This window comes from Danio rerio, chromosome 5 (assembly GCF_049306965.1).
Source record: "Danio rerio strain Tuebingen ecotype United States chromosome 5, GRCz12tu, whole genome shotgun sequence".
NCBI classification, from domain to species: domain Eukaryota; kingdom Metazoa; phylum Chordata; class Actinopteri; order Cypriniformes; family Danionidae; genus Danio; species Danio rerio.
The window spans coordinates 70,359,245-70,382,216 of NC_133180.1; the positions used below are offsets into that span (position 1 = coordinate 70,359,245).

General features: G+C 36.0%; 1 protein-coding gene across 38 annotated transcripts in view; it reads right to left on the reverse strand.

Annotated features, from left to right (window-relative positions):
- brd3b (bromodomain containing 3b) overlaps window positions 1-22,972 on the reverse strand; it is a 42,521-nt gene extending 19,549 nt beyond the window's left edge. For 8 of the 38 annotated variants that reach the window (XM_073949870.1, XM_073949868.1, XM_073949858.1 and 5 more), the window contains exons 1-8: window positions 22,862-22,972; window positions 16,830-17,152; window positions 14,605-14,742; window positions 13,004-13,148; window positions 12,739-12,917; window positions 7,494-7,862; window positions 2,859-2,987; window positions 230-418 (exon numbers count right to left, since the gene is read on the reverse strand). In XM_073949870.1, the coding sequence (XP_073805971.1) occupies window positions 230-418; window positions 2,859-2,987; window positions 7,494-7,862; window positions 12,739-12,917; window positions 13,004-13,148; window positions 14,605-14,742; window positions 16,830-17,030 (1,350 nt within the window). In that variant the 5' untranslated portion in view covers window positions 17,031-17,152; window positions 22,862-22,972. 38 annotated transcript variants of the gene reach the window in all.

The window sequence follows — 22,972 nt, forward strand, 5'->3', positions numbered from 1 at the left end:
AACGTTCAGTCCAGGGTGAAAATGGGCACTCGTTCATTTCCAAAACATTACCAAAACAGGAGACATTAAAGGAAAAGAAAAGACGTCCGAATGACTCTGACACAAGCAGTCAGACTGGTCAGGCGGTGGTGGTGAATGTGAGGGGAGCGGGTGGAGCCTCTGCCTGTCCCTCCACCCTTGGTTTGGATCTTGGTCCTCAAGTGGTGACACCCACCTGTTTGTCACTCACCTGTTCCTGGAGCTCAGCCAGCCGAGTGGCCCGTTCCTCCTCGGAGTCGGAGCTGGAGCTGGACGAGTCTGCGCTGCTCTCGCTGCTGCCCGTGCTCTTGCTCACCACTGCCGTCGCCGAAACAGCGTTTGGTGAAGATGGTTCTGCCGGTTCATCTGGCATCTTGGCGAATTTCATCTCAAACACATCCTGTGGGATATGGACAAATATGATTAGTGAGATCTGAAAAAAACATTATAAGGCTTTATAGTAATGCCGGGTTCACACCAAACGCAATTATTTTGCATTGATTCTTAAAGGGCCATGAAACCCCCTCGTTTCAGCAGGGTGTATTCACACCTCTACTTTAGAAAGTCAGAAAAGTGGGCGTGTCCAGCTCTGTTTAGGGGGGAGTGTCGGAGGAACTAAAGAGGGATAGTGTGGGAGTGTCGATTTGGGCGCGCTGAGTTTCAGAGTCAAAACACACACACAGGGGAGAAAGTGGCAGTGTTTACATGGACATCTGTAGTCGAATTATTTGCCAAATTAATAAATGGTGGACTTTAACTGCAGTTTGACTCTTTCATTTAGGGAATTCATTCATGTCCCTCATGACAAACAAGATATTTGATTCGAGGAACTGCTCCAAGCGTGTATTTTTCATGCAATGTTTGATACCGCACGGCGAATGAGAGAAAAAATACCTCAGCATTTCCCTGAAACCTAGATGCACACGGCAGGTAGTGTCAGAAAGCCGCGTGTGTTATTCCGGTCACAAAATGCGGTGAAAATCCTACACGACGGTAATAGTTTGGTTGTAGTGCTAACATGTTTACACTCGGTGCAATAGTTTGTTAGATACGAACAAACTGAATAAACAAAGAGCACTGTTCGCTTACTTACCTACCAAAAAAGCCGCATCTTTATTAAGAGGAGACTACAAGCGAATCCAGATCTCAGTGTTTGCAAATGAGAACAGCTCTCAGGTAAACAATGTTCCTCCTTAGACACGCAAGTTATTGTTGTTGAGCGTTGCGTACACAGTACTCCACGCATGACTCCAGCTGCGCTCTCACAGAGAGAAAATAAAAACAAAACCTAACTGCAGCAAACTATAAAAGCAACACTTCACGCTTGTTTTGCCAATACAACGTGGTGTTTCTGTCGTCTAAACACTGTGACAGTAATGAATATTAATGAAGTTGCACAATAGCGCGCTGATTGGTTTGAACCAAGTCTGACTCATGCATCACACTCTGAGACGTAATAAGCCACACTCTGGCACAGACGCCCAGTCTGCACGCTGGAATACAACGCTATTATCTCATGGCTGTGACGCAGCTTCAAAAATTAGTTTCAAACCGGAAGTACGAATTTGCTTGAAATAACACAAAAACAACCAATTTACACTTTTTAGTGAAATATAGGTGTCCTAATAGTGTTTTTTAGCAGTGTGAGACACATATACGACTGTCAACAGCTCAAAAAATGTGTTTTGGTGTTTCATGATCCTTTAAAATATCCTGGGAGTCTACACTTGGATATATCTACGGATTCTCATTTTTACTTATTGTTGAAGTCCCAAAAATGCGAGAAAGCCATCATGTTCGGGCTCATGACACAATCCAGAGGAGCACAAAAAGTGAATGGGGTATATGTACAAGCTAGTGTTTTTTTAGCCAAAGATGAACGAACTTCCATTTCCTTTTATAAGGCTCCTTTTACAGCATTGATGTTGTAATGTACTTAATATATAATCGCTTAAATAGATTTTCATTATCATTCATCTAGCTGTTCAAACGTAAAATTAAATGAAAGACTGTGTAAACACAAGCACCGTCAGTAGCAGCAGGCTAGCGTGACGTGTTTGAAGAGTGAGGAGAAATGCGGTGGGGAGGGGTGAGCAGGGTGCGTGACGTAGCCTATTTGAGGACCGGGAGGGAGGCGCGAGATTTTAATCGAGCCGAGACCACCTCATTCAAGCGATCTCGGCGCGATTGATTTGGCGCGGATCAGAGAGCGATTGGTGGTTTCACATATGCCAAACGAACCATGCTAACTGGGCAAACGAGACAGGTTCCGAAACAGAAGTGTAGGTGTGAATCACCCTTAAAAAAAACTATAGTGTTGCTCAACCACGTTCCTGGAGGACCAGCAGCTATGCACATTTTCCATGTCTTCTTAACAAAACACACCAAATTCAGATCATCAGCTCATTAGCAGAGACTGAAAGACCTGTAATGGATGTGAGAGACAAAGGAGACATCTAAAACATGCAGTGCTAGTGGTCCCTCCAGGAACATGGTTGAGAAACACTGCTATAGACGATCTATCTTAGAGGATGAGCACCTGACTATCTGCCTCAGGTGAGGGGTAGTTTCATATTTGCATACAGATCCACTTACAGCATTAATGAAGCTGTCGATTTTGATTTAACAGGAGGTCAAATGAATGCATCAGGCAAATATTCGTCTCAAGTAGAATTTTTTTAACTCATGCGAAAGATGTGATGGGTTCGTGTTTCTGTGTTATTCACATTGTTTGGTAAAATTAGTTCTCTATTCGCATGTTTGCACTGACTTGGTATGTAACAAATACTTAATTGTGCATTTGGTGTGACCCGAGCATAAGTGATTTTCAAATGCCGTACCTGGAGTTTTCTCGCCATGGCAACGACCTCGTGATCAGGAGGGTTATATTTGTAACAATTTGAGAACATTAACCGAACATCTGCTGCAAAGTTTTGGGCGTCTGGGTATTCTCGACTGTCCATCTTTTTCTGGAAAAGAGACATTGCAGGAGAAACAGTTTAGTAAATAAAAATACACTTTAGTAAAAAATGTTTTTAAAATTTAAAGAAAAATAAACCAATACACACACACACACACACACACACATTTAGTGGGACTAAATGCTATTGTCTTTGAAAAAAGGTAATGTAATACATATTTAACTAATTATTTAATATAACATATATGTAAATAACATATAAAATGTTAGATATAGATGTATAGTTATGTTTGAATATATTCAGTAAACTACTGATGACTTTACTTACAAATTAAAAAAATTTAATAAAAAATAGTAGCCAGTGCCATGTTTATTTTTAGACTTAGGCCCAATCCCAATTCTATTTTTGTACCCCTACCCCCTTACAATTGAGGGTTAAGGGGAAGGGCTTCAAAATTTACCCCTGAGAATTGAGACAGCACTACACCACCTGCACACATCACCATATGTCCTCGCAATCTCCTGCTTCATGTGAGATCAGACAATCATGACTGCTTTAGTTATTCCAGTTGTGTTATTTATTGGTATTTAACTTCAGGAAATCACTAAAGGCATATAGTATGTTATCATAACAATCTAACGTGGCAATAAGATCGTAACTGTACTGCGTATTTACACAGAGGCCATATTCATCAATGTAAACACACCAAAAATAACATTAACATTTTAGCAAACACTGTAAAAAGCTCAATCCCAGCCACTAGACATTACTGACAGGGTATTCCAGTGTCAGAATGCTGTGGGACTGCTGTACAGGAATTATTAATAAGGATTATAGGACGTGAAATTTAGAGGTTTTTATTTTAGCATTTTTTTTTTTAAAGCATGATGGTAAAACACGAACGCGGTTGTGAATATATGAAAAACGTGTTTGTATGTTGTAAAAATGTGTTATGATGAATGAAAAATACTAATTTGTGGATCTCCTTACTTCTGGGTTCAGCAACACTGCTGTTGTGGCTGGTGTATTCTGGGAAATGTTCGTAACCCTTGGTTTCAAGTGTGGTCCTGAAAAATCTTTGTTCAAAGGGCTATTCACCCTTTCCCCTTAGCCCTACACCTTCAAGCTGAAGAGAATTGGGACACCCCTACCCCCTGGCGTGCAAGTGCAAAACGAGGAGAAGGGCTAAGGGGTAGAATTGGGATTGGGCCTTAAAATTTGGAGGAATTTGATTATCAAATCACACAAATTTTTTTTTATTAATTTGTTATTCTGACCAAGAATAAGAACATAAAATAAAATAAAATGTGTATATAAACATATATTTAAATTTGTTCCACTTTTTTGAAAGAAATTGTATTAGACCTGGAGCTGGACGAATTAAAATCCAAATCTCGATTAATTGAGCATTTTAACTTGATTACCATTAATGAACAATTACTATTTTATTATCATTTTTTTTTGCCCTCATAGTTCACTGACAGGTTTTGTACAGTAAACATATATATATATATATATATATATATATATATATATATATATATATATACACACACATACATACATATATATATATATATATATATATATATATATATATATATATATATATATATATATATATATATATATATATATATATATATATATATATATATGTGTGTGTATATATATATATATATATCATTTTTTTTTTAACAGTGAAAATAAATAACTTGCAGTTTTAGAAAATAAATAAATAATTTTAAATGTTTTTCATATTAAAAGTAGAAAATAAGCAGTATCTCTTCTAAATAAAATAACTCTTGTTTATCCTGTAAATAATGTCTTAAACCATGTATTCTAGCATCTTCTGCAAACAAATATATTAATGTAAATAATCATTTTAATGTAATGAAAAATATGCCATCTCAAGGCCTCTCTGGCGCAGCTTCCAATCATCGTCAATGTAATGCAAAGTAAGGCTCAAGAATAGGTCCATCATTCCACTTGACCAAAGATCAGATGTGACTACAAAGCAGCCGCAGAAGTATAAATCCGCCTCAGCCTTAGCGGAGACATGTGACTCCACATGCGGTAGGGAAAGTAATTTTTAAATAAAACATTGACCTGGATAAATTAGATCGATTATAGGCAGTGTTAATTAAAAGCAAATTTTGATTTTAGTTTTAGTCTTAGACCCAATTCCAATTGTACCCCCTAGCCCTAGCCCTTGCCCTTGTCCCAATTCTCTTTAGCTTGAAGGCGTAGAGCTAAGGGAAAGGGGCGGATAGCCCTTAGAGCGGAGATTTTTCTGGACCACACTTGAAACCAAGAGGTAACATAATTTCCCAGAATACACAGCCACAAAGGCAGGATAGCAGCACCCGAAAATAATGAGATCCACAAATTAGTATTTTTTTGTCATTATTATGAATTTTTACAACAAAAAAAGCACATGTTTTAATACATTCATAACCGTGTACGTGTTTTACTGTCATGCTTTAAAAAAAAGAAAAAAAAAAAAGATAAATATTGCTATCCATAATAATAAATCCTGTATAGCAGTATCATAACATTGTGTAAATGTGCAGTATAGTTATGATCTAATTGCCACATTGTATAGTTATAATAACATAATTTAAGCCTTCTGTGATTTCCTGAAGATAAATACCAAAAAACATTGCTACTGGAATAACTACAGCAGTCGCGATCATCTGATATCTTATAAAGCAAGAGCTCACGATGACATATGGTGACGTGTGCAGGTGCTGTAGTGCTGTCCCATTTCTTAGGGGTAAATTTTGAAGCCCTTCCCCTTCACACTCGGTTTTAAGGGCCAAGGGGAAGGGGTACAAAAAATAGAATTGGGATTGGGCCTTTAGTCCTCTAAATCATTTTAGTTTTAGTCGACTAATTATGCTCTAGATTTAGTTGACCAAAATATATTTGGTTTAATTTAAGTGAAATTTAATTCAAATATAGTAGACATTTATTTATACAGAATATTGTAACTTAAAATAAAATCATTTCATTAAAATATTGATTATAGCTTTTCCATTAAAGACCAAAAATTAGATATGCATTGTTTATTTATCTTAAGTAATATGTAAAATTATGTGTCGGCAAGAGCAGTAGACTACTGAAAATGCAGGATTTTTCTTTCAGCTGTTGACATCAGAAATAGTTTAATCAGACAGACGCCCCTATGGATGAGGATGCAATCACATCCTGCATCTACTGTGGATCAGTTACTTTTCAAATATGTTTGTGTGCATCATGCATCACACACCATGATTAATTCTGATTGGATTTTTACCAAAATACATCCCCGAATCACATTTTACTCATTTTTTTAGTAAAGAAAATGTCAGTATATTTTTATTATAGTTGTTGTCGTCAGCACTTTTTATTTCGTTTTTGTCGGTAGAAACTTCTTCGCCACAAAAATCATGATAAAAAAAATTTCCTCATTGAAATTAACTCATTATAGATTCCCAATGTCGATTTTGATGACTTTTCCAATAATCACCCAGCCCTAATCAGACCTTTTTAGAAATCAAACCAATATCTAGTATAGGACACTGTTTTATCTTTTCTTAACTTCCTATATAAACAGCTAATCAGACATAACATACAATTGATCAAATACACAACTCCTAAAGCCTGGTTTATACTTCTGCGTCAAGTGACCGGCGTAACCCACGGCGCATGCAACGCGCGTAGCTGTGCATTTATACTTCTGCGCGCTGTCTCTGTTGGTCTGCATTAACACTTCCGAAACGCTAGTTGGCAGTGAGGTGTAAATGTCTCTTTGTGTCGAGTTTCTTCGCTGCTGTGTTGCTTTTCCTGAACACTTCCGGGATGTACAAGTGGCTCAAACTCGCTCATTTTGAGGCAGGAACCAGCGGATGTGCAACAACTTTTACTATGAGGTAAACACAAAACAAAAATTTCTATCCGGAGCTCCTTCACGGGACTCCAAACTTGTAAACAATTGCTCCATCAGGCTCACACCATTCACGCGGCTCTCGGCCCTGCCCAGACTCGTCAGCGCTACCAAGCCGACCAATTAAAGAGCTTGCGCTATGCATTGTTGCGATTTGTAGTTACATTTTTTGAGAGGTGCACATCAGTGAAGGCGAAGGGCTATGCGTCAGCGCCGTAGCATAGCATAGCGTTTGACGCAGAAGTATAAATCAGCCTTTACCTTAACTGTCAAATCATAAACAGATCAGTCATCAAACCCTAAACGGTATGTTATCACATGGCACAAGCTGATTGGCTTCTGTCAATCATGGTGAACATTTAAATAATCCACACTGTAAGCTGGTCCTACAGTATGCTATCAAAGTCTTATCTGAAACCTTCCACCTCCACCTGTTTGTATTTGCTATGGGATTTATGAATGCTTATTTACACAGCAGCAGCAGCAGAATATCTTACATGCTCACAGCAGCATGCCAATAAATCAACCGGTTTTAAATATAAATTAGCTACAGATATTAATACATACCAACATATTAATTTCTGTTTAATAAAGGAACTAATTGTGAGTTGAATTTTAGGCCATACTTTGACAGTGCTGAGGTCCATCGGTTGCTTGATGATTTCATGATAGTCGTGCAGCTCCAGGGCCTCCGCGTCTACAGGTTTGTAGAAGGGCCAGGCGTAGGCCGCGTGCTTCTTGGAAAGCATCTCTTTGAGGATAGTGTCACAGTATTTGAGATGATCGTTGAGCTTGCTTTTCTTGTTGCCTGGCTGCTGGACGTCCCCGTCCTCCAGGTCCTTCTTGGGAGGTTTAATGGGTCGACCTGTGCTCTCTCGTCTGGAAATGACTTTACTGTGTTTGGACTCCAACATTGCAGTAGGCGACTCACTTCGGCTGGCAGTGATCGCGCAGGTTGTCGGTGTGGTCGTGTCTGCTTTCCGCTTCACCCCTTTCTTCTGAGGACAATGACATAGGTGTGTTAGAACGTAATTAAAACAATGAAACGAAAAATTACGATTCTTCTCAGCAGTGTGCTTGACAAACTTGATATTTAGGCTGGTTTAGGGTTTTTAATTAGACCGTAATCTTCTTTAGAGAAAGTCAATCCGTCATTCGCTAGGTCAGTGTTTCCAAACCCTGTTCCTTAAGGCATACCAGCAGTACACATTTTCAATCTCTCCCTAATCAAACACACCTAAATCAACTCATCAGAACATTAGAAAAGACTCCAAAACCTGAAATAAATAGATCAGATATAGGACACATCCAAAATATGTACTGCTGGTGTGCCTCCAGGAACTTGGTTGGAAAACACTATGCTAGGATAAGTTACAGATATCAAACTAATTAATAGACTACAAATTTTCAAAGCACAAACTTGAGCAAAATATTGCAAATGTGCATATTGCACTATAATCGTCGCAATAATTGTGATATTTAATACATAATTAACATAATGGATGCTGAAAAAATGACCAAAATAAATAATTGATGCTGAAAAATTACCAAGATACCCAATTAGCATAATGGATGCTGAAAAATGACCAAGCATTTAAGCTATTTAAAGTAATATTTCACCTAAAACTTTACCATTTACTAACAGTGGGCAGTTAAAAAACTGGTGGTGCTATTTGTTTTAAAAATATATTTACTTTGTTTAATTGTATGACTTGTTTTATGAAACGGCAAAACATGACTGTTTAATTCCAGAAAGTTTAGAGATGCTTTTTCTTCCCCCAAAAATTTTATGAAACATATGTTGGTTATATATATTATTATATCGCAAACAACATTATTTAGCATGTTATCGCATATCAGCTTTTTCTTCAGAATCGCACAGTTCTAGCACTAACTATCATAGACGAACGATAAAACAAAGGATAGAACTATAGAATGATTAAATTCTGATAAAAGTATAGAATGATAAAACGATAGAACAGAATGATAAAATGACAGATAGAACTATAGAACAATAGATAGAATAATAAAATGATAGACAGAATGATAAAACAACAGATAGAACTATAGAACAATAGACAGAATGATAGAACAACCGACAAAATTATAAAACGATAGATAGAATAATAAAACGATAGACAGAATGATAAAACGATAGATAGAATAATAAAACGATAGATAGAATAATAAAACCATAGACAGAATGATAAAACGATAGATAGAACAATAAAACGATAGATAGAATGATAAAACGATAGATAGAATGTCAAAACAATAGGCAGTTAGATGGATGGATGAGCGGATGGATAGATGGACAATAGACAGACGGGCGGACAGACAGACAGATTTTTTTATTGCAGATCACATTATTTAGCATGTTATCGCATATCATCTTTTTCTTCAGTATTGCAGTCCTAGTTAGGCTTGGGCGGTATCCAAATTTTGATACCGTCAAACCGCCTCCATATTTTACCCCGGTATCCGGTATTACCGGCGTAATAAAAAAAAAAAATGACATAAGGCTCAGACAGCATCACCAAACTGTTGGCTTGAGCCTAAACCATTCAGAAACTGAATACATTCTTTGCGACCTTAGGCTCGCGGTGAAAGAGAGAGAGAGAGAGAGAGAGAGAGAGAGAGACGCACAGCACCCCTCTCTCTCTTACACAAACACACAAGCACATCTCTCCTGCGATTTATTCAGAAATTTACTTCCACACCGTAAGAAATCTGGCCGGCTCCCGCGGAACAGCAGCGGGAATGCAGAGAGCTGTAATCGGGCCATAAAAATTATACCCGATAGGTCCCGAGTCCAACAGGTACATTTTGATTGACAGCTTTATAAAGCCCGAACCCGTTTACAGCCGGACATTATTCAAATGTGCTCATGCACACAGCTCGTATGCTTTTTTTCAAGAATGAGTCATTTATATGTTTTAACATCATTTATTCGTAACAAACGTAGACTGTAGGCCACTTGGAAGTTGGAACAAAGAAATAAAATAAGTCCTCTGTAACATCGTAACATCTCAGCACTCTATAAGTCTAGGTACATGCACTTAGCCTTTAAATTGGCCAACACACCAATGAAAAGAAATCGTGCTTAACAAATCAAATTAAAATAAACTCTAAATGATGACGGGTATTTTGGCAATAACGAAATTAAGATAAAGGCTCTGCAAGATGTGTTTCTCCACTTCTCTTCACAATCTGGCATTAGGGCGGCGGTGAAGCTGAATATTAAAAGAATAATGCCACCATTAGTCTGTACACTTTGTCTACATTATGATTATATGGTTTAATTAATATTTATTTATAATTTAAAAACCCTTTACTCACCAAGATTAGGCTACGTGTGTTTGTGGAGGAACATTATTAAATCCACAGGCTTTAGCGCAGCCTCTCACTCATGGTGCGTCCAGCATAACTGAACACCCTTTCCTACGGCTACAGGTCGAGATGCAGAGTTCTGATCTGGCTGATTTTGCAAGGTTTGGGTGGGATTGTTTGTTCATCTTCTACCAGTCAGGAACATCCATTTAATTTTCCATGACAGCAGTTTCAGTGTAGCGAGTGGCCTCGTCTTTTTACCTGTCAGCTTGCGGTTTAGGGCTCTACTGTAATACGCAGTGTATGAGCGACCACGAAATACCTGCGGCTGGAATAACCGCTCTTTCTGAGCTAGTGACCGCCGTCAAAATTAGCGTTTTTTACTACTTCGTCATCATTTGTTTCACCTTTGCAGGGATGGATTTTAATGCAGGGATTTGGATTTTTTCGGGTCTCGCCGGTTCGGGCAAAGATCTTCAGCTCAAATGCAGACCTCTCGTTCATATTAACTACATCTCACTTCTGTTCAGTCGAAACTGCCAAATTGCAGGACACTTTGAAGCGCGACTCGTCACGTCACCTCTCCCTCTCTCCCCCTCCGTCTCTCCCCCTCCGTCTCCCCCTCCGTCTCTCCCCCTTCCTCTCTCTCTCTCCTCCACAGTCCTGTGTAACAACCACACATACGTTTTTGTAGGCATTAAATAAAGGATATTTAATATTTTATGACGGTATAACGGTATTGAAACTGACACCGTTGCTATTTTTAGATCCCGCGGTATACCATAATACCGTAATACCGCCCAAGCCTAGTCCTAGTCCCAACTATCATAGACATCTCAAAAAATGCTTATGCAAAATACACAGCAGGCAGTATGAAATTTATTGCTAAAGGCAGTGAATCTGCTACAAAAGCTGTTTTGATGGCGGAAACGGTGGCGCTTTAGGAGATGAATTTAGAGATGTAACATCTCAGAAAAGAGTTATGCGTGTTGACAATCCTACATCTACTTTTAGACTGTTAACACACAAAAGCACAGCATGCTGCCTGAAAAAAAATCTAAAAGTGACCTCTCAGGGAAGTGGTATCTCTAAATTCATCCACTTCAAAGCCAAGCAGCTAAAAATATTTAATTCTAAAAGGTTTCAGCAAAAAATATATATATATTTATGTTTATATGATTACAAAAAGAAAGATTATAAAGATAGAACAATTTGAAAGAATGATTAGAGAGATAAATAGATTTGATAGACAATTAGATACGAAACAAAATATGAATATACCTTATATGGATGGATGGATGGATGGATGGATGGACAGATAGATGGACAGAAAGATGGACAGATGGATGGAGGGACAGATAGATGGACAGACAGACAGAGAGACAGACAGACAGACAGACAGACATAGATAGATAGATAGATAGATAGATAGATAGATAGATAGACAGACAGACAGACAGACAGACAGACAGACAGACAGACAGACAGACAGACGGACAGACAGACAGACGGACGGACGGACAGATAGATGGACAGACAGACAGATAGATAGATGGGACGGACGGAGTGACAGACAGACAGACAGACAGACAGACAGACAGACAGACAGACAGATAGATAGATAGATAGATAGATAGATAGATAGATAGATAGATAGATAGATAGATAGATAGATAGATAGATAGATAGATAGATAGATAGATGGATAGATAGATGGACAGACGGACGGATGGACGGACGGATAGATAGACGGATGGATGGACAGACAGACAGATTGATAGATAGATAGACAGACAGACAGACAGACAGACGGACAGACGGACGGACAGACAGATAGATAGATGGAGGGACAGACAGATAGATAGATGGAGAGACAGACAGACAGACAGACAGACAGACAGACAGATAGACGGACGGACGGACGGACGGACGGACGGACGGACGGACGGACAGACGGACGGACAGACAGACAGACAGATAGACGAACGGACGGACAGACGGACGGACAGACAGACAGACAGACAGACAGATAGACGAACGGACGGACAGACGGACGGACAGACAGACAGACAGACAGACAGACAGACATTTAGATAGATAGATAGATAGATAGATAGATAGATAGATAGATAGATAGATAGATAGATAGATAGATAGATACAGACAGAATGATAGAACTATATTCAGATAGATAGAACAATCGACAAAAGATTGGACGGACGAAAAAATATCTTAAATGATACAAAATAACATAATTATAGATAAAACCATAGAGCAATGGATGGATAGATGAATAGATAAAAGTAGACAGAACGACAGACACAGACAGACAGACAGACAGAAAGACAGAAAGACAGAAAGATGATAGATAGATAGATAGATAGATAGATAGATAGATAGATAGATAGATAGATAGATAGATAGATAGATAGATAGATAGATAGATAGATAGATAGATAGATAGATGAAAAGATTGTAAGATAGCTAAACATAGGAAACTACTCCTCTATGATGAGTAAACACATTTGTAGCTGCTCTTACTTTGACCACAGGCTGTGCGGTTGGGATCATGGCCGTGGCAGGGGGCGCAGCTTGGACATTGGTTGTGATGGTGGCGACTGGAGTGGCAGCGATTACAGGAGTCTGAGCCAGCTGAGGAGGAGAGCTCGGACATGACGACGATGGAGATCCAGGAGTCAAGGCTATCGATTGCTGGTTTTCTGTTTAAAAGAGAGAACGACAAAGTCAGCTGGAAACTCTCCTCAAAGCAGCATCTTCCAGAGCTTTGTGGTGTTCAGTCAGTTACCTGAACCAGGGGGTGCTCCGGGTTTCCGTGCTTTGCCCTTCGGTGGTGGGGGTAAAAGCTCCACCTCCTCCTGGGGCATCTGAGCTACCTTTTGGAGGAAAATCTTTTCCAAGGCTTGAGCCATGAGAACAATGTCATCTGTGGGCTGAGGGTAACAAATTAAAGACAATTATTCTAGATCACATTTACTCTATTTCCACACACACACAAAAGGGATGCACGATATATTGTTTCAGCATTTCTATTCAGGCATGCGATCAGTCGAGGATAAATATAAAATGTTTTTATTTTATAAGAGAAACAAACAACAACAAAAAAAAAAAACAGAATTGTTAAAATTTTGTAGTTTGTAATTTTTTGAGTGCAATATTTTGCATGAGTTTAAATGAATTATATTTCTATTTCTAAAGATGTTTGGTGACTAAAACATTATTTTAATAAATATATTTGTTTAACAAATCTGTTTTGTTCAAATGCATCCAAATATATTACGTGTATTCACTGAAAATTTGATAAAAATATTTATTTTCAAAATGAGGTGTTCTCATTCATGCTGAGCACTAGGGATGCAACGATTATACATTTTGGTTGTACGATTATAGTCTAAGAATTGATCACGGTTTCACTGTGATCGCGATTATTTGCATTAATTGATTTCAAAACCCCACTAGTTTAAAATTGTTTTAAATTTCGTTTTGTAGTTCGGGTCCAACTAAATATTTGTTGCCGTTCTAATCGTTTAAGTTTATTTAATTGAATATATAAATATCAGCGGATATTTTCGATGCATTTATTGGGTAAAATTGCTCATTCCATGTGTTTTTGGTCATTATCAATGCACCGAAAAAAATAGACCCAGCGGCGAAACTATCGCTGCTTCAACGACGCTGACACACTGCTTCTGTATGCAGTATAAAAGCTCTTATCTGTTATCATGGATGCCAAAAAAACATGCTCTGCTCACGCTTGCGGTGTGAAACAGGCTTGAGTCTTTCAGCACTCTCTCCAAAAACACTCCGTTGATCCCAGCTAGCATTCGCCACATGATCGCTCTTATCAGCGCCATTATTTGTAACTTTAAGTGGTTTGCAATTCTGTGTATTTTCCATTGCTTCTTCCTAAAACAATAGCGATTTGAAATTTCCGCACTCACAAAAGCCCCCTGTCATCTCCCATACTCCCAAAATAATTCCGCAGTAATCCGCAGATTTTTACCAAAATTCTCTGCAGAAATAGCAAAAAACGTCCGCAGATTCTGTCTGACCCTGGTCTTGATGCACAAACTACTTTTAGTTGCTGCAGTTTTGTTCCAAGCAGAAACGCGGTGTTGAGAAGCCTTTACGATTAATTAATCGTGATTAATTAAATAAATAATTATATAGTTAATAGTGAAACCGGCAAAGAAAAAAAACATGTTAAATTATTAAAAATAATAAAAGGTGTCATGCTTAATAAAGTGCTGAAAAAAAATCTCTCTGTTAAACAGAATTTAAGAAATATTTGGAAAACTAATAATTTCACACTGAATGCTCCTCTAGATACACAAAAGCATAACAGGAAAAATAAAATAATTTAAATAAATATTAAAAACCCAAACGTACCTTGTTGTAGATGTAACAGTTTGTGAACATAGTGTTGAAGTCCTGCATGCATTCGCCAGCAGTCCAATAGTAATTATTCTCAAGCCGCTTCTTTATGGTTCCCATGTCCATTGGATTCTTGATAACTTTATGGTAGTCCTAAATGACACAGATGATAAGTTAGACTAAGTTTAAGGCACCAAATAGAGAAAAACTCAAGCCTTAAAAGCCAACATCTGCAGTAAAAGATATATCTATATAAAAGTAATATCACTTATTCCTTACTTTAATAATCCCAAAAAGGCAAATATTTTTTCTTTTAAAAATATTATTTCCTTTGGCAACATTAAAGGTGCAGAAATAAACCAGTCAATTTTATTTAATCTTTTAAAACACAGCTTGCAGTCCAAAATATAGAAAATATGAATAATTACACTTCTAAAACATAGTATGTTTAGTATTTTTCTGCTTCACAAAGATGGATTCATTTATTTAAAAATACATTAAAAATAATATTTTAAAATGCCATTTATTCCCCTGATTAAAAGTTGTAAGTTACTGTAGTCTTCAGTGTCACATACTATGATACTTTAGAAATTTTCTATTATGTAGCTCAAGAAACATTTAAAGCTGTTTTTTTGTCAAATCTTTTAGTGTAAACCATAATACTTTACCATTTATACGATTGGTTTTTTTTTTGTATTATGAAATTTTAACCTAGTTCAGCAAGAATGATTTTAAACAATAAAAAAATTATGAAATAAATCTGAGAAAAAAAAGCATAACCATTTCTGCAAACATTTAAAATGTAAATAGTGAATCATTCTTTTAGTTCAGTAAAAAATACACTTTTTTTTCATAAAATTATCATGTGACAAGGTACACTAGAATATTGATACCAAAAATTCAGACTAGTCATTATAGAAAATAACTGCATTTTCAAAAGTTTTCACATAAAAAGATGTCATTTTAAATTGTAATTTTACAATATTCCTTTTTTTAACAAACTACCCAACTAAAGAAAAATGCAACATAAGAGACAAAAAAACAACAATCTTGTATTTCAAATATGCAGTTGAAATGAAATTATTATTCCTCCCGTGAAATATTTATTCTTTTAAAAATATTCTTCATGTCTTTGCCTTGATGACAGTACATGATACTGAACAGGATATTTAACAAAAGCATTAAGGGCATGTCCAAATCCACTTTAATATTTAAAAAAACAGAAAAATATGCTCTTGGTCTAACAGTGTTGTGCTTATTCTATTAATTAGTTATGGGTTTTTTTAGTATAACTGCATTAAACCAATCAGATTCTCATCTCCAAGGATAAAAAATGAGCCTCCCCCATTTGGCCTCTTTACTTTCTCTTTAATTTACTTTTACTCCTTTACTTTCATGGAGTAAGGAAACAGTGAAAACTGACTCCACTGAAGATATCAATTAGCCTACATATTTAATGTCATTTGGTAAGTGTAAAGATTGGTTTCAAAACTATTTCTAAATTTAGTTCTAATTTCCAGCAAACTAATAAATAAACAATAATAATTGTGTTAAAAAAATAAAAGAGTTATATCCAAACACGCGTCCTATTCTTATGCCCTATATGGTGATGCATGCCTCTCGTTTTTATTAAAACAAATATAAAGATGCATATAATAAATAGCACTGCTAATAATAATAATAATAATAATAATAATAATAAAAATAATAATAACAATAATAATAACAACATTATACAAACGCAATTTGTTAAGAATAAACTGAAAGACCAGCTTTTAGTTGGTCAATGGCATGGTCTATTTCAGTTCCTCAAAATAGCAACACACCTCCTTTTTAGACCAGAACACCCATGAGTCCACAAAGTGGCGCAAGTGGATTTGCAATTTAAACAACATGGTGCAAAATGTGAAAGTTACTGTTGTACTGGTCTTAAGCCTTATTGCAGCGGGTGTATGATAGGGCCCATTATGTTAACTAGGCAAGTTACTGGATAATAGTGTCAATAAAAATCTTAAACAGCCTAATAATACAGACCTTAAATTGTTTTTAAAAAATTTAAAAACTGCTTATATTACAGCCAAAAGAAACTAAATAAAACTTTCCCTAGACTAAAAAATATGATCAGAATTACTGTGAAAATTTCCTTGGTAAGTTCCTTGAAAAATATTAGAAAAAGAATATAAATTTCGCAGGAGGAATAATAATTGTGTATATAGTAAAGACAAAAAGGTTTTTCTCACCGGCAGATTCAATTTGATTGCATCCACAGGTGTGTAAAAGGGCCACGCAAACTGATGCTTCCAAAGAGTCTTCACAACCACATTCTGCATGTACTGTAGCTGGTTGGTTTTCCGGCCCGGCTTACCAGAGTTTATGAACTCGGGTGGGGGCGGGTTAACAATAGGTGCAGGCACCTGGGCAGGGGACGTGACTGCCGACATATTGGCCAGGGGGGAAGCTGTTGCTTGAATGACGTCTGTAGCTCAGTTACAACGATCCTCTTGCTGCTCCTTAGTCCCACCTCGACACACACATCCCATCTCAGGACCTGAGTGTCAGCACGCTGCCAGCGAAAAAAACAAATCACATATATAAATAATATTTTGCACAATATAACATATAAATGCATATATTTATACACATTAAAATTAGACCAAATGGTTGATTTGCATAATTTACTGCTTATCACATTTGCAAAAAATTCACACACAGTCCAAAATAGGGCTGGACGATACGGCACAAATGCATTCTCAATATTTATTTTCCATATATTGAACGATAATGATATTTCTATATAAGTTGTTAATACTTTTAGATTTAAAAGAGTACCCCAACAACGACTGAAGCCACAAAAATTAGAGGGTCCATTAAATGGCAAAACATAATTTCGGCCACTGAAATTTTTGGTGTCCAAAAATTCGGAGCATTTGTAATATCAAATAATAATAATATTGTTGCACATTTCTGCTGTATGATTGGCTCTTAGATCAACATACAGTAAAAAAGTCCAGAACTTATCATTGTTATTGACATAAAAGTTAACGCAATTCTATATAATACCGTTTATCGGCACAGTCCTCGTCCAAAATGAAAGAAATATAAATAGCCATGCAAAAAAAAAAGTAAGAAAGCAAGGCTGGGCTGATAACCGATATTGTATCGAATTGCGATAAAATTTCGGTCAATAACAATGTAAGCTCTGAACTTTTTACTCTGTTAATCTAAAAGCCAATCACACGGCAGAAATGTGCGACAAATTTTCAGCCAACGGAAATTTAATGGACTCTCCAATTTTCGTCTTTGGTCATTGTTGGGTAATGGGTACTCATTTAAATCGGAAAGTATTAACATATATATCGCTGTAGTTCAATATAGAAAATATTTATTAGGGATGTCCAGATCCGATCACGTGATTGGAAATCGGGCCTGATTAGCTGTTTCAGACTTGATCGAAATCAGACGTTACCTCCCGATCTGGACTCAAATATATATATAACACATCTATATTTATGCGTTGGCACAGAGTTAGACCTCATTCTTAACTTCACACAGAAACAGCAACGCGTGCAGCTTGACATCACTTAGTCGCTGAGACGCTATTGGTTGAATGCTAAGAAGCAGCTTGAAACGGAAAGCGTGAGTATGTCTGCGGTCAGGTATTATAAAGTTAATGATGACAACATTGCCATAGCAGACTTTGAGATATGTAAATTTGGGATTGCCTGACGAGCACTTTATTTTGAGGCGCTATTTGTTTTTATATTATTTTTTATATATATTTACTGTTGCAGTAAAGTCCAAAAGTGAAGAATTGATCTGTCATTTATTACTTGATTGTTCAAGCTACCTCACAGAAGTGCTCTGTTTGTTAACAGAGTTGTTGAATGTAAAAATAAATGTAAATTAAGCAAAAAAAAAAAAAAAAAAAAGAAACATCCTGGATCTGTTTCTTGGCTCTTCTTTATGCTTTTTTTATGTATTATAAAAGTATCGAATGGGGTTTTAGTATTGGCAGATACTCAAAATCAAATTACTTGGACACGAGGGCAAAAAACCACGGGTCATATCTAATAATTATCGAGACTGCATTTTTCCCATATTGCCCAGTCCTATAAGTAGGTAAGTTTCTCTGGATTTACGGTATGTATAAGGTAAGGGTTTGAGATAAATGTTAATATTTGGTTTGAAATATTAAAACAGTGTAATTTACAGCAATTTGTCAGAATAACAAATGTTTTAATTTGTTGACTGAATATCATGGTTATCCCACAAAAAAATTAATTTAGTTCCTTTGAAATTTTACCATCTGAAGATGTCCAAACACATAACATTTTGATGTGATCTTATGCAAAAATCTATATTTTTATGTACATTCAGAAGAAATATTATTAGTACTTTTCAAAGCAAACATGAGATTTTACTCAAAACTATAAATCTTTAATCCAAAAAAACTGAGAATCTTCAAGTGATGTTTTATCTTTTTTTTTTCTGTGCGTGCATTTATAAAATGTGTCCAATTTACAACACGATTTAGCCAAGTTTATGCATATATTAAAATTGATAAAATGTCAATAACAATGATGTTGATCTAAGAACAATTCACACAGCAGAAATGTGTGACAATGAGAATCTAAAAGTGGTATTTTACTCTCCCCCCCCCCTGTATGTTTGTGCATTTATAACATTACACTGCAAAAAAAATTACAAATTATTAAATGTTTTGTCTTGTTACTAGTCCAAATATCTAAAAAAAATCTTAAATCAAGAAGAATTTTCTAGACAAGCAAAACATATTGTCTTGTTTTAAGAAATAATATGCCAAAATGAAGTGAGTTTTTCCTTAAAACCAGCAACATCTGCCAATGGGGTAAGAAAAATTATCTTATGTCAAAAGAAAAAGCAAGATTATTTTGTTTATCTCATTGGCAGATTATTTTGCTCGTTTTAAGGAAAAACTCACTTAATATTGGCATATTATTTTCGAAAACAAAACATTATGATTTGCTTACCTAGAAAAAGCTTCTTGATATAAGAATGTTTAGATATTTGGATTAGAAAAAAAGAAAAAGAAAAAATCTACGCAAGAAAAGCATTTTTTGCAGTGTAGCCCAATTTACACCAAGACTTAGTTTAGTTTATGCATGTATTATTGTGTACATTCTAAAGCCAGTCAGGGGACAATCTAATCGATCAATACTAACATAATGTGCATGTTGTAAAAATAAAGAAAGAAAAAAAATAAATAAAGAGTGTTTTTTATTTTATTTACAAGCATATACATCTAAATACCCAAATTAATATCCTCATTAATCCACATTAAATAATTTAGAAAAAAGACTCACAATATTGCACATGTGCCAGCTAAAACACAAAACAAACCATTTTAAATCCTGTATGTGTGTGTGTTTATGAAATTAATCCAATTCACACCATAATTTAGTTTAATTTAAGCATATATTACTGTGTACAGTCTGAAGCCAGTGAGGGGATAATGTCATTTATCAATACTAACATCACTGTGAATGTGTACGTAGTAAACAATGTTAGTATTTCATTAACTAGCACATACATCTCAATATCACCATTAATCAACATCAAATTAATTTATAAACAACACTCACAGCATTACATTGCACATGTGCCAGCTAAAATACAAAACAAACCACCTTCTCCAGTACTTAATGAAGTTTAAAGTCCTGTATTTGTGTGCATTTATGAAATTAATCCATTGTACACCATAATTTAGTTTAGTTTGTGCATACATTAATATTAACTGCCGTTTTTATTTCATTAACTAGCACATATATTTCAATACCCATAGTAATATAATTATTAATCACCATCAAATCAATTTAGAAACAACATTCACAGCATTACATTGCACATGTGCCAGCTAAAATACAAAATAAATCACCTTCTCCAGCAGTTAAACAAGTTAAAAGTCCTGTATGTGTGGAATTAATTGATTTTACGCAATCATTTAGTTTAGTTTGAAGTACACTAAAGCCAGTGAGGGGATAATGTAATTTATCAACAGTAACATCACGGTGAATGTGTATGTAGTAAACAAACGACCATTTTATTTCATTAACTAGCACATACAACTTAATATCATCATTAATCCACATCAAATTAATTTAGAAACAACACTCACAGTTTTGCTTGCACAAGTGCCAGCTAAAATACAAAAACAAACCACCTTCTCCAGTACATAACGAAGTTAAAAGTCCTGTATTAGTGTATGTTTATAAAAATTTATCCATTTTACACCTTAATTTCGCTTAGCTTGTGCATACATTAATATTAACTGCCGTTTTTATTTCATTAACTAGCACATATATTTCAATACCCATAGTAATATAATTATTAATCACCATCAAATCAATTTAGAAACAACATTCACAGAATTAACTTGCACATGTGCCAGCTAAGATATAAAAATAAATCACATTCTCCAGCAGTTAAACAAGGTAAAAGTCCTATATGTGTGAAGTTAATTGATTTTACACAATAATTTAGTTTAGTTTGTGCAGTACACTAAAGCCAGTGAGGGGATAAGGTAATTTATCAATAGTAACATCATAGTGAATGTGTATGTGGTAAACAAACGACCATTTTATTTCATTAACTAGCACATCCATCTCAATATCATCATTAATCCACATCAAATTAATTTAGAAACAACGCTCACAGTTTTACTTGCACAAGTGCCAGCTAAAATACAAAACAAACCACCTTCTCCAGTACATAACGAAGTTAAAAGTCCTGTATGTGTGTGTGTTTATAAAAATAATCCCATTTTACACCGTAATTTTGTTTAGCTTGTGCATATATTAATATTACCTGGCGTTTTTATTTCATTAACTAGCATATACATTTCAATTACCTATATTATAATTATTAATCAACATCAAATTAATTTAGAAACAACACTCACAGCATTACTTGCACAAGTCTCAGCTAAAATACAAAACAAACCACCTTCTCCAGTACATAACGAAGTTAAAAGTCCTGTATGAAAGTATGTTTATAAAAATGAATCCCATTTTACACCATAATTTCGTTTAGCTTGTGCATATATTAATATTAGCTGGCGTTTTTATTTAATAGCCTAGCACATACATTTTAATACCTGTATTATAATTATTAATCAACATCAAATTTAGAAACAACGCTCACAGTATTATTTGCACAAGTGCCAGCTAAAATACAAAAACAAACCACCTTCTCCAGTACATAACGAAGTTAAAAGTCCTGTATGAATGGGTGTTTATAAAAATAATCCCATTTTACACCGTAATTTTGTTTACTTTGTGCATATATTAATATTACTGGCGTTTTTATTTCATTAACAAGCACATACATTTCAATACCTGTATTATAATTATTAATCAACATCAAATTAATTTAGAAACAACACTCACAGCATTACTTGCACATATAAAGCAGTAGTTTGTGGTCTCCGGTAGTTAAACATGTTAAAAGTCTCAACTACAGTATCAGGGTTTCTTTCACACGACCCATTGAAACAAAATGACTAACGTTAAGAGTGAAAAACGCAGATAGATTCAGTAAACTTGTGTTTTTCAACTGAACTAACCCCGAATTATTGTAAACACCAACAAATCGACCCAAATCTGCGCCTGCCCATCAGAGGCCATAAAAAATTGCAGGTTTAGTCAGAATTAAACCAAAACATCAGCTAGCAAAATGCGCCCCTGCGCGCATTTAAACCATAACCAGAAACTCGACTGGACAAAAACATTCGCCATCCCGCGTTAAAGTAACTGCATCAGGCGTGTGTGTGTGTGTATATGTGTGTGTATAAGTTCTTGAAAAGATGGCGGGCACGGGAGAGACAGGGCATCGAGTGAGGAATGCCGAGGATCGAGCCCCACCATGTCTTTAACACAACCATTGTGTGTGCATGCCGTTCAGTCGGCTAGCTACTCAGCGGGCTAATTTGAAATCAACCCACAATGCGTCCAGCAGCCCGGGTTTTAACACTTGATACCACGAGGAAAAAACAGCGCAAACGATTACGACCTTTTTGCGTTCACACATCGACACGGTGGCGCGTGAAAAAACAGGTTTTGTTACATTGATTGTTGCAAAGCGCCGCTCATCAGCAGCCTCGACTCTGTCAGAGGAGATCCTGCTAGCCACATTCAGCTGTGTTTTCCCCCCAAAACACCGATATACCTCACCTAAACTGAACGCGAACTCCGGTCGGAATGCGCTAAACGTAAATGTATATGTTGTACTTTATTACTTTCACTCCTAGCGGCTCCGGTTGCGTTGTCCTTGCAGATTTTCGGGTAGCTTTTATTGCGAAGAAGCATAATAGATGGCTGGGGTCGACACTGGTTGGGTAGTGTTGTGC